The following is a 12,983-nucleotide window of genomic DNA, read 5'->3' as shown; positions in this document are numbered from 1 at the left end:
ACTAAAAATACAAAAATTAGCTGGGCATGGTGACACTCGCCTGTGGTCCCAGCTACTCGGGAGACTGAGGGGGAAGAATCGCTTGAACCCAGGAGGCGGAGGTTGCAGTGAGCTGAGATTGTACCACTGCCCTCCAGCCTGGCAACAGAGCAAGACTCCGTCTCAAAGAAAACAAAAAACACTAGGTCTTATTCAAGGAGTCTATACATATGGGCCTTTTGATATCCAATTTATCCTACATTATTATTCAATTTGCTCAGTTACTAAACTGATGAAAACATTGAATCGGCTCAGTTGCATATGTGTGTGTATTTTAACGGGCACATACATAACTTGAGAATCGTTCTGCAAAAGTTCTGATTTTATTAGTATGATCCATAGTAAGTAACAGTTCAGACAGTGTGTGCAGTGCTTAAGATTGGGGCTTTGGAGGTGAGCAAATCACAGCCTGACTCTTGGCTCTGCCATTTCTCAGTCATGTAACTTTGGGCCATTTAGGTAGCCTCTGAGCCTGGTTTCTTTATTTGCAAAAATGAGGATCATAATGCTACCACTTCACTGGGCCATTGTGGGAATAAAAGGAAATAACACATATAAATAGCACATAGCACAAGGCTTGGGTACATCACACAGCCAAGAAAAAAAAAAAGCTTTACATTTCTTTTTAAAATAATCATTTTATTTAAAAATATATGCTTTTTAAAAAAAAAAAAAAAGAACACATGCCAACTTTGGTATTTTAGCCACTGTTTTTTGTCTCTTCCCAGTAACCCACATTTCTTTCTGATTATGCATAATTGAGCCAAGGAGACGGACGTGAAAACACCACTCCATAGGGTCCGCAGAGAACCTATGCTTGCTCTTTTTTCTTTACAGAGTGTCTCTTTGTGCCTCACTGAGGGAGGATTGTAAGCACCCAGCCATCTGTTGTCCTCCGTTCCCACTGCAGGGCCATTGGAAAGGAACTCTGGGGAGCAGCGTGGGTTCCTTTCCTTTGGAAAACATTAAAATAGCTTCCAGGATCCCCATCATTATACTCCCTTTTTCCATTAACACGCAGGAGCTAGGAAAACACTTCTAGGAAATGCATGCTCCAATGTTCATGATGGGAACAGTTGGTTACAGTAAGCACAGGAGAACTTCAGGGGTTGGTTGGTCTTAACCCACAGGGGAAATCGCTGATTCCCAGAATCAAAAGGGAACTTACTCACATGTTATTGCATTCAGTGAGTCCAGTGACAATTTCCCTGGCAGATGATAATGACATTCTTCCCAGATCTCATCCTGTCTTGAAATCATCTCCCCATGGGTAGTCTCCATCTAGCCAGGGTTTCCCTATAAACCTAGACTCTAGAATCAAACCCAGCTCCTTAACACAACTGACCAGATCTTGGCACTATAGGATTGTCTTGTTCTGGAACCTGGGTCTGTATGTCTTTCAGTATCGTCTGTCTAATAAGGCATTGGCAATTTCGACCCTGAACCAACCTCCCAGTTTATATTAGATTTATGAGAAAACCAAGAACCCAGACTGTTTTCACTGCAAGTTTTCTCTTGTCTGATATCGGATAGCAAACTGTGTACCAGCAATTGGGAACCTCCTTCTGTGAGGAAGGCAGCTGAGGCTTGAAGGGGGAAATCAAATTGCCTCCATATTCTTAAACGCATTTTTTTTTTGAGTCAAAGTTTCGCTCTTGTTACCCAGACTGGAGTGCAATGGCATGATCTCGGCTCACCGCAACCTCTGCCTCCTGGGTTCAAGCAATTCTCCTCCCTCAGCCTCCCGAGTAGCTGGGACTACAGGCGCGCGCCACCATGCCCAGCTAATTTTTGTATTTTTAGTAGAGACGGTGTTTCACCTTGTTGACCAGGATGGTCTCGATCTCTTGACCTTGTGATCTACCCGCCTCGGCCTCCCAAAGTGCTGGGATAGGTGTGAGCCACCGCGCCCAGCCAACGCTTTTCTTTTAAGGGCCAGATGCTCACCAGTAAGTATTCCTTTTGTCTATAAAGCTGCTATGAGAAATAGGGATAGGGCACAAAAATGCTTCCTCCACCCTTTCCTTATTTTCAAGGGGCTTTCTGTATCTGGCAATCAAAACAAATCTTCAAACTCTCATGGATGTTTTAAATGATGGGAGGTATTAAAAAAATCTTCAAGGGATAGACTACTTTTGTTTGTCCACAAAGAAAAAGACGAGAAATTTGGAGTGAGAGATAGCTTTTAGCTAAAAAGTGATCCTCAACTCCGCCCTCCCTTTTGGAAAAAGGAAAACCCCTTTTTATCATAGCTAAAAGGTTTCTAGTTTGAGGACAGGGAGATTCTCAGTGTTCTTGCCTGTAGGAAATACAACTCCCTGGGTCATTCAGATCTGAACAATCCGTGCTGAATCAATTCAGTATTGGATATCTGAAGATTTGTGTGCTCTGCCCATGGTGGGCATCAAATATTAGCCACTGGATGAGTACATTTTATGTGGGAGTTTTTAGCCAGACCAGAATCTGTTTCTAGAAGAGCTGATTGACTTTAAAATAAATAATATTTGGAAAGGACTATCTTGAATGCTTGGGATAGGTTTTATTGATTCTTTTTTCAGGTTGGAAGTGAACGTTTTTAAACGGCAAAAGGCTGACAGTTCTCAGACCCTTGATTATTCAAGTGAAGGCTGTCTTGGCTTCCTCAGTTACTAGTACAGTTATTGTAATGCTAAGAATGACTTCTCCTTAAAAAAAATCTGATTTACTTCTCATAATGTGACATCTTAGCTGAATTGAGAAGTTCATACATAGATCAGAAAGTTTGGCCCTTTCTTTCTTCCCTCCTTTCTTTTCTCTCTTCTTTCCTTCCTTCCCTTCTCCCTTCTTCTCTCCTTCTCCCCTCCCATCTCCTGTCTTCCCTTCCTCTCTCCCTCCACCTCCTTCCTCCCTCCCTCCCTCTCTTTCTTCCTTACAATGGAATTTGTGTTGTCTCAACAACATTGTTGGAAGCAGGGCCACTACTATTAAGCACGAGCTTACTCCAAGTGCTTGCACGAATACGTTTGCTGACTCTTTTAGATAAGGATGAATCTACCAGATTGCAGCAGCACTGGGGATAGCTGCAAATGTCTTCAAGTCTTTATCACCACGGGGGTTCAGAGGTCTTAAGAAAATGACATGTGGTCAGCTTCAGGTTCTAAGAGCATTAGGGAACTTGAACGTGACCATCTTTGTAAGTCTCTGTACATCTTTTAGTCATGCCTGATTTGTCATCACAAAAGACACAACTAAGAGTTTAAAACAATTTAAAACAGAATTCAATGGGAGATAAACTCATGGATTATCTGATCGACTGGAGGCAGCCAACTTCACCAATTTCCCCCAATTATCTCCAGTTTTCTCCCTCAAATTTCATGTCTGAGCTATGAAGACAGAGGGTGAATGTGGTTTGTGGAGACTGTAGAAGGAGGTTGAGAGCAGTTATCAAGCGATCTGCTCTTTTTTCATTTTTGAGATGGAGTCTCGCTCTGTCGCCCAGGCTGGAGTGCAGTGGCACGATCTCGGCTCACTGCAACCTCCGCCTCCTGGGTTCAAGCGATTTTACTGCCCCAGCCTTCTGAATAGCTGGGGTTACAGGCGCAGCCCACCATGCCTGTAATCCCAGCACTTTGAGAGGCTGAGGTGGGTGGATCACAAGGTCAGGAGTTCAAGACCAGCCTGACCAACACAATGAAACCCCGTCTCTACTAAAAAATGTGATCTGCTCTTTCAGTTGTGTTGGTTTGCATTAGGATATGAGAACCATTTTATCTTTTGTCTACTGTAAGGCATATCTATCTGTCCTGGGTCATAGCCTAAAAGACCCCCATAAAATGTCATGATCTGGAGAAGTACAGAGGCCTCCTAACTAGGTCTCATCTCTCAGATAGACATAACCAAGGAAAAAAATAATTAACACTCAGTCGCAGGTCTCAGAGTAGGGGCACAGTGTGAGTTTGTTTTCCAAAGGAAGGGCAAGAAAAATAACATATAAACAGCAAAACGTGACACCTGAAAAGTATACTGACCAGCAAGCTTTGTCAAGACCCCAAGGAAACATCAACATTTGAGGAATGAACAAATGTGTGGAATGTGTTAATAAGGTTTTCTTCCCCATAACTTCATCTTCAAAGGAAACACTGGCAGTTTTTTCTTCTGGATTTTTTGTTCTGTTGACTGACATAAAAGCAAAATAAAAAATTTACCATGTGGATCTTTTAAAGCACAATGCAGATGAAGGAATGTAAAATGATTTTCATGTTCCTTTCATACTCCTTTATAAGAGACTGTGATACCATTTCCAGCTACTAATGGTGAAGCCGTTCTGTCTTTTCATGTCCATATTCATCGCCAAGATGAGCTTGTTCACGATAAGCAAATAACTGTGAGTCATCGGTTTGGAGTCCTTAGTCATACACAGACAGGCAATGTGTAGTCTGGCTGATTAATCAGGAATTCGTAGTGAGAAAGGCCAGGTATCATTCACAGCAGATTAAGGGCTAAAGGCTTTTGGTGTAGAACTCTGTAACACTGCTTTGGAAGATACATGCACACACCGATATAATATACACATATGTATATATCTATTATACACACGTGTGTGTTTGTGTGTGTATGTGTATATCCCAGCCCCCCGCACCCAGAATAAGATCTGGCAGCTTTCAGAGTAGCAATCACCAAAAACACTCAGTGTTCACACATTTTTACAAGTTAACAATGGAATGACTTCTAAATTTTTGGTTTATCAAAACGAAAGCTTCTAAAATCACAACATTTTTGATTATTTTTTCTATAAGTGCACAGTGAACTTTTTTTTTACAAAAGATAAAAACAGTGCCTTAGTGATTTAAATAAAAAAAAAAAAACAACAGCAATAGCTCCTTTCTACAGCATGCAACAATGTAAAATGGTGAATTGGAGCCACAGTGAGCCTTACAGAGACTGTCCTGAAATTTTAGTTTTTTCCAACTCCCAGCCAAAGCCACGAGAGGTAATGAGGAATGCACATTGGACTGCTGTCTGTTTCCTTCTATCGTGTTCAATGTGCAATTCTGTTTTCTTTCAAAAACCCAGATCTGAAATTCTCTCCTGTAAATGTCGTCCATATTTATCTTTACAATATAATAATTTCCAATTTCCCCAGGGCAACACAAACCAATAATTTCTTGAAAATTAAATGAGACTAGAAAGAACTTTGTGAGTGATGGACCAAGTCACCAGTTTCTTCCTAAAGAAATTCTTGTAACTTCCTTTTGCAGCAAACTGTGCATTTGGCGAATGAGGTCTTCAGGAGAACCTGGATTGTTAATTTTTTCAAAAACGGCTTTCTTCGGATTATGGCAGCTTGTGAGAACTGAGAGGTCCTTCCCTCCCAATGTTGGGGCAGAAAAAGAAAGATGTCAAATGAGGAACAGGAAAGGATTGGCACCTTGAAGGAAAAGTGGAGTGGGAAAAAGATAAACTGATAAGAAGAAAGCAAAAGGAGAAGTGGACTTCCATAAGTAATAGCCCTGTTATAGGAACCCAGGGTGTTTATCCCAGGGTATGTGAAATGATGTTATTCTACAGGACTGTCTGAATTTTCTCTGGTACAGCTTTTTTTCCTGTCCCTAGAGATATATTTCTGCCCATTCGGTCATCTCCAGTCTTTGGAACTAAAGGGGGCTGTGTTGGGGAGCTTGCGGCATCTCCTTCAGGGGAAGAAGGTCTGCATTCTTCAGGGTTCTCACTAGGACACATACTTATCAGCACAGGGATGGTGGGAATAATTGGGCCACTAGTTGAAAGAGAAGAAAGTTCTGGATGGAGTTCTGTGGACTCAGTTCAGGCTAACTGTTATCAGTGACCATACAGAGTCCTGGGTATAAGTTCAGAACCACTCCAGTGGGGCAGTTTTGTGGCAGAGGGACATTGAGTTGATTTAGCTTCTCTGGAAATAGATTGGTTTTGTCCCTCTGTCTCAAGAACTTTTGAACTGAAGCTGAGTGTGGCTTCTCTTTTGAAAGATAGGCAATGGAGACACTGGGCAGCAACTTCCGTTACAGGTATGCCTTCCATAACCTTTGAGGGTCTGGCTTCCCTGTACTCCTAAAAGAATTCATTTTCCTTCCACATCAGGTCTAATGAATTCATGAGAAAAGCTTACAGCGTGAGCTTATGCCCCAAGAAAGCCTGAGAAAAATTATGGGCTAGAAAATATACTGGTCTTTGAAAAGGCAATGAAATATATTTTTGGCATCCTTAATCGGAGAAAGCACATTTTTTAATGCATTGTTGAAATCATTCACAGTTACTGAATGTTGGTAACTATTACAGAATATGTATTTTTAAAAATGACTTCTATTTGTTCTTGTTGATTGCCACAGAAGTCTCTATTGCTTCTTTTTAATTCCCCTCTTCTTCTTCTTTTATTTTTGGACCTAACGTATGTATGCTTGTGTGCTTTCCCCCATGGAATTCCTATTGGTCTTCCATAGCACCGGTGCATTGGGCATTCTACCACTGCTGCAAGTGAAGGTCCATGGAAGAATTCAGATTGAGATCAGTGACATCCAGGAAATCGATATTAAAGATGCTGGGGCTGCTGGTGGCAAGGGAGCCAAAGCCAGGTGTGGAGCTTGGTGGAGTGAGGTCCAGCCACTCCATGGTTTCCCATGGAGATTCAGTGAAGCTTAACTGCAGCCCATTGCTGTCCACAGAAGAGGGCGAAAACTGTGTCTGCATAGGGGAGAGGGGTCCTGGCAAGATCTCATGCGCATTGAAGAGATCTTCCGCAGCCTTCCCGGAGAATCCATCCATTATCCCGTCAAAACGAGGCTCTTCGCTACCAATTTTTAGAAGGGTAACATCACTCACCTTTCCTAGGGGACTCTGGGAATTTAATAAGACTTCAAGATGCTCATCACTGTCGGTGGCATAGGGATCATAGGGGATCTGGCTGCCTGAAGAGGTTTGTTCAAAGGAAGCCGAGGGCTTGGGAAGGACAGCACTTGGGCTTCGGGAAGATCTGGGTATCTTTGGGACTTTTTGAAGACATGAATGATCCTCTCTAGCATCTGCTGGCATTTCTGTGGGTAAAACAGGATGCGGCTTGTTAAAATCACTTCAAATCGAGCATGCCATGCAATGTGAGTGAGTTACACTTAGATACAGAAGACACCATACTTCCCTGATCCCCCTCACCACCCAGTCTCATCTCTAAGCTACTGTATCATCCTCCAATTCATCTTCCCTCCGGTCTTTCCCCAGACCCTTTCCTCCCGGAGTTCCACTCTGTGACTATTAACTTCTTCTCTGAAGGTTCCTGTACTTACTCCTCTAACCCCTGGTAGTCCCTTGAGAACACTGAGTCCATTCTGACACACTCAGTGAGGGCCTGAAGATGAGGGATCAGGTGCTATGCAATTGCCATTTTCTGATTGCTACTCCCCCTCCTTCTGATGACAACTCAGCAGTTCTGGGGTTTGAGGGTGATACCAACACCTCACCCCTAGCCTCCCGGTCATTCCTCCTCATCCACTGAAAACTCTACTTCCTAGTCCACTGCCTTTTCCCCGCTTCAACCCTCCTCATTCTGTAACCTGAGCATCCTTGGAAATCACAGTGTTTATGCTGGCCTCTCAGCTCTTGACTTCCTCCTCAACTCCAGTGATTCCCCATTCCCACCCCATCAGACACACCTTGGATCGTGTCATCTCCAAATACTGCATCCTGCTGAAAGCTCACTTTCAAGCTATATTTTCTACTCTCTCTTTTCAAGCTATAACCTCTCTCATCCCTCCAGGCCACTTATCAAGCACCCCATAACAATAATTTCCCAACCATTCACAGTCACACCAATCCATAGACTCCAATACGTTAGCACTGTTCACCAGCCCCTCTAGTCTTCATCTCTTTCCTTGTCCAGCCTATATTTTTGGCAGAACCCCACACCTGGATGAACCTGATCATTTGCCTTCTCTGAGTGTGCTCTGGATCAGAAGAACATTGCAAGAGAAAAATTGAACTAAGCTGACTGGGTTTCACCTTTAGATTCCTGATGTCAGACCTACAATTGGCATTTAAGACTACAAAACCACCCTGCTGTGTTTCTCCAGAAAACTCATTTCATTCATGATGAAGTCATAACTGCTCTTCTTCCCCTGAATCTTCCACACACCCCTTCTGCATCCTCACACGTTGCCGACCTTGCCGCATATTTTATTAGAAATACATGAGGGCATCTGATATGAACTCTCTCATCTTTCCGTCACAGAACTCATATACATACATAGTCTGTACCCCCCTCTTTCTTCTTCCCTCCTGTTACAGTGGAGGAAGTTCCATTCACTTGCTTCTTGTCTGTCTCCCTTACCAGACCGTAAACTCCATAAAATTCAGGACTTTGTCTGATGTATCCCAGAGACTAGCGTGATGCCTGGCTACGTCTTCTCCAAGTCCTTTGCTACCTCCTTCTCTGAAACTTTAAATATTTTTGCTTAAGGATTCTGCCCTGAGTTCTTTTCATCTACACATCCTCCTTGGGTCATCTTATTCATGTGTGTGGTTTCAAATCCTAGGCACACACTCCGTAATTTTTTTTTAAGTAAATAAACGAAAAAAATTAAAAGGCGACACAAAGAACATGTTGATTATGTTTTATTGCTAGCATGAATAACATTTAAGCATGAATGAACCACCCAGTGGAAGGTTACTAATTGAATTGCGCTTTGAGTAGGTAGCACAAAACTTTCATCATCTGCTTTTTTCTTTTCTTATAATTGAGAAGGCAGAGACATTGGGATTAGAACATAGAAAAAAATAGTGCTGCAAGAGAAAACATTTAAGGAAACAAGGATTAGGCTGAAACATGAAAACTATTAAAATGATTGCTGAAAAATGCTCCTAGGACAAAGGCAGTGAGGAATCATCCACTATGCCTCCTTTTGTTTCAGCTCTAATAATGCTTAGGAATCTCCAAAAAAAAAAAAAATGACTTTCCCTGAGGACTACCTGGTACAGCCAACTCAGTGTACATCTGATCTTGCTACAAGAGTTCATGCCTTAGAATCCACACAGGCTCAGAATGTCCTAATGGACAGGCCACGGGCAGTCTTACCTCCGCTTTCAATAAGGACATCCAGGAGTTCATCCATCTGCTGACTCCGCGTCATTTGCTATTGCAGATTAACCAAAGGAGGACAGACAGGTTAGAAGGTGTTTATCTCTGCAGGGAATCATTAGAAGCAGCGCTGCAGGTTGGTGAACTAGGTTTGGTTAAGTTTTTTTTTTTTTTTCTAATTGGGGTAAAAACTCATAACTTTAAATTTACTATCAACCACTTTTAGGTGTACAGTTAAGAGGCATGAAGTCCGTTCACTTTGTTGTGTGACCATCCCCACCATCTATCTTCAGAATTCTTTTCATCCTGCAAGACTAAAACTGTGTGTGCATTAAATCCTAATTTCCCATGCCCCATCCTTTAGCCCTGGAAGCCACCATTTTTCTTCCTGTCTTTACAAATTTGACTATTCTATCTAGGTCCCTCATATAAGTGAATCAGACAGTATTTGTTCTTTTGTGACTAGCTTATTTCACTAAGCATAATGTCCTCAAGGTTTATCCGCGTTGTGCTATGTGTCAGAATTTCTTTTTTTTAAAGACTGAATACAATTCCATTGTATAGATATAACACATGTTGTTTATCCATTCATCTGTTAATGGGCATCTAGGCTGTTTGCACCTTCGGGGTACAGTGAATAACACTGCTATGAACACGGGTCTGTTGCCTAAAGGTTTTTTTTTTAACTCTGTTTGATTAAGCTTCAGTATTCATTTTAGGCATATAAACTATGGAATGAAACAATCTACTACAACAGGAGAAGGGAGAAAGAAGGCAGAATGCTTCCCAGCACAGAGTACTTTAGAGTTAGTTCAGTTGTTTGAGAGGTTTTGTTAGATACAGTGAACTCCAAGTTTCTCTTCAAAGAATCGGTTTGTCAGTATGCTCAGCTCTTATTCTTTAATTCTCCATTTCAAAGTTTAACTTCCTTGTAGTTTCAGTAAAAACCTTTCCCACCAGTTCTAATCAGTAGTTCACATCTGTTCCCCTGTTCAATCCTGACTTATCCGGGTCACCTGCTCCAGTCACCTGCTTTGACCCCTGGTTACCTGCTCTGACCTGCCTGCAACTGTCGTTCTCGTCAAACCACCCACCCCACCACTCCAGCTCATACCCCTGCTCTCTTTAAAATAGCCAGTTGGAATTAGCTTAGACTGCGTGGTCTAACCCTAGCCAATAGGGGAACGACACAGCACTAGGGGCGACCTCCGTCAGGAATAAGTACCCTTTCCCCTCCCTTATCCAGGTGTGCCTTCGCCATTGTTCCATCAGTGAGCCGCACCCTTCTATAGTAGTAAATTGCCTTGCTGAGGAAATTCATATTCCAGTGCTACTTCTTTTGCAGCACTGAATATTTACACATAACAGTTTTCATCCCAGGAGCAGGACATCTTAATATATAGAAAATACCTTTTCGTCTGGGTGTGGTGGCTCACACCTGTAATCCCAGCACTTTGGGAGGCTGAGGCAAGTGGATCATGAGGTCAGGAGTTCAAGCCCAGCCTGGCTAACATGGTGAAACCCTGTCTCTACTAAAAATACAAAAATTAGCCAGATGTGGTGGTGTGTGCCAGTAAGCCTGGCTACTAGGGGTGCTGAGACAGGAGAATCACTTGAACCCAGGAGGTGGAGGTTGCAGTGAGCTAAGACCACCCCACTGCACTCCAGCCTGGGCAACAGAGTGAGACTCTGTCTCAAAGAAAAAGAAAAGAAAATACCTTTTTAGGCTCTTACTTTGAAGTGACCTAAATCTACCTCTTGCTTGATTGCTGCAAAGTGGCCCAAGACCTTGGCTCGTATTTTGTTGGTTCCTCACTGCAATAGCTTGAGGAACCTGTAGACACTTGTAGGATATGCCCTGTCCTCTCTGGCTCATCTCAGTAGAGTCTTATTTCTGGATGCCCTCTTTGCCTGGCCGTTTTCTTTTCCTTTGAAACTGTGAGGGATCAGCTGATGTTTACAGAAACCAGGGGAGAGGAATGGGGAGAACAAAGGCATGTATCCATCTCACTCCTCTGACAACCCAGATTCAATGAACACAGGCATCAATAATCAATGTCAAAAAATGAGTCATTTATCACTTCAGAAGGTACCAGATACCTAAGGGACTGGCAGGTAATGGAATAAACTGAATATAGAATAAGAAAAAGAGGCAGAGAGCAGAGCATAGCTGTGGCTCAAAGTAACAGCAGAACCTTGCTTTAGGCGATTGTCGACTTGCAGCACTGTGGCTCCTGGGTTGCCAGATCCTCTAATTTTTTAGAAATGAGAAAGTCCACTTTGCATACCATCTCCTGTTATTTAAAACGTTCTTCAAAAGTCAAACAGAACGTAACTTCAGGCTGACTTTGATCTGTGGGGTACCTGTATGCAGCAACTGATATAGATATTCTGTTCTGGGTTGAGGACATATAAAGGGCTATCAAATACCTTATCCAAGCTCAGACTGTTTGAAATACAGGATCGTTAATTGTTTTTTCTTTTTATTTCTTTTTTTTTCCTTCAAGACAGAGTTTTGCTCTTGTCACCCAGGTTGGAGTACAGTGGCTCACTGCAACCTCTGCCTCCTAGGTTTAAGCAATTCTCCTGCTTCAGCCTCCCAAGTAGTTGGGATTACAGGCACGCACTGCCACATCCACCTAATTTTTGTATTTTTAGTAGAGACGGGGTCTCACCAGGTTGGCCAGGCTGGTCTCAAACTCCTGACCTCAGGTGATCCAGCTGCCTCGGGCTCCCAAAGTGCTGGGATTACAGGTGTGAGCCACCACACCCGGCCTTGTTTTTGCTTTTTCTTACTTTTTAATTTTGAGACTTTCCAAATACGAATGAAAGTAGAGGATACAATGAACCTCCTTGCATTTATTACCCAGTCTCAATCAACACCCAGTCAATGTTTTGCCAGGGTCACTGAATTTTAAAGCCAGGGAGAACATCAGGAAGTATTACCCTGATAATTGCTCTCATACATTTGAGAACCTTTTATGTGCCTGAACAATGTAGTGTGTGCTAGAATCCTTATCAAGTAAATATTATCCCTATTTTGTGTAAGAGAGGTGAAGCATTCACCTCATTGACAGTGTGGCAGCTGGCAGATAGCAGGGCTGGTACCAAAGCCAGGAAGGTGACCCTTTTCTCTTCCTGCCTCACACAGCTATACATGCAACACTGTTTTCCAATTATTGTCAAGGTAATTCGCTTATTTTGGTGGCAAGGCACACAACACACTCAATATCAGAATTTACAAACTGCATGAAATTTAATCATCTAAAACAATGTCTGTTCATTGAGTCAGTCTATTCTTCCATAAAGAACAAATCACATGGTTACCTGCTTTACGGCATCCTCATAGGATGGAGGCTGTGTTACCTCTGAAATTGCTGAACTTGACTTAGAAAAAGTCGGGGATGGAATTGAAAATTTATCAGAAGAGTGTAAACCAGCCATCTGCATGGGTAAAATACAGAGAAAGGCATTGAATTCACGGATCTGAAATGATATTGCTACTGTTCTAGAAACAACAGGTTAAATTTTGGAAAAATTAATCTAAGAGAACAAAAATGGTCCCGGGCTTAGAAAATAACTCCTATAACAATAGTGAATTCTACTGTGGGTTTATTGCTGGTGGCATCTCAGAATGGGAACCTTGCAGATCTATTTTCCCCCTTAAAATGCACCCTCTTCTTTTAGGGAAAAATAAGTAAGAGTCAAATTCAATACAAAAAAAAAAATCAGGCCAGGCAAGGTGGTTCATGCCTGTAATCCTAGCACTTTGGAAGGCCAAGGTGGGCAGATCACCAGAGGTCAGGACTTCGAGACCAGCCTGGCCAACATGGTGAAACCCCATCTCTATTAAAAATACAAAAAT

General features: G+C 42.4%; 1 protein-coding gene across 6 annotated transcripts in view; it reads right to left on the bottom strand.

The window, feature by feature from the left end:
* Positions 1 to 657: 657 nt before the first annotated feature.
* MYOCD (myocardin) overlaps positions 658 to 12,983 on the bottom strand; it is a 107,164-nt gene continuing 94,838 nt past the window's right edge. For all 6 annotated transcript variants that reach the window (XM_035300081.3, XM_035300078.3, XM_035300080.3 and 3 more), the window contains 3 exons: positions 12,446 to 12,562; positions 9,116 to 9,173; positions 658 to 7,085 (listed from right to left, as the gene is read on the bottom strand). In XM_035300081.3, the coding sequence (XP_035155972.2) occupies positions 6,514 to 7,085; positions 9,116 to 9,173; positions 12,446 to 12,562 (747 nt within the window). In that variant the 3' untranslated portion in view covers positions 658 to 6,513. The remainder of the gene's footprint in view (positions 7,086 to 9,115; positions 9,174 to 12,445; positions 12,563 to 12,983) is intronic.

This window comes from Callithrix jacchus, chromosome 5 (genome assembly GCF_049354715.1).
Source record: "Callithrix jacchus isolate 240 chromosome 5, calJac240_pri, whole genome shotgun sequence".
Taxonomy (NCBI): domain Eukaryota; kingdom Metazoa; phylum Chordata; class Mammalia; order Primates; family Cebidae; genus Callithrix; species Callithrix jacchus.
The sequence above is the reverse complement of the archived record's forward strand: the minus strand, read 5'-3'. Positions and strand labels throughout refer to the sequence as shown.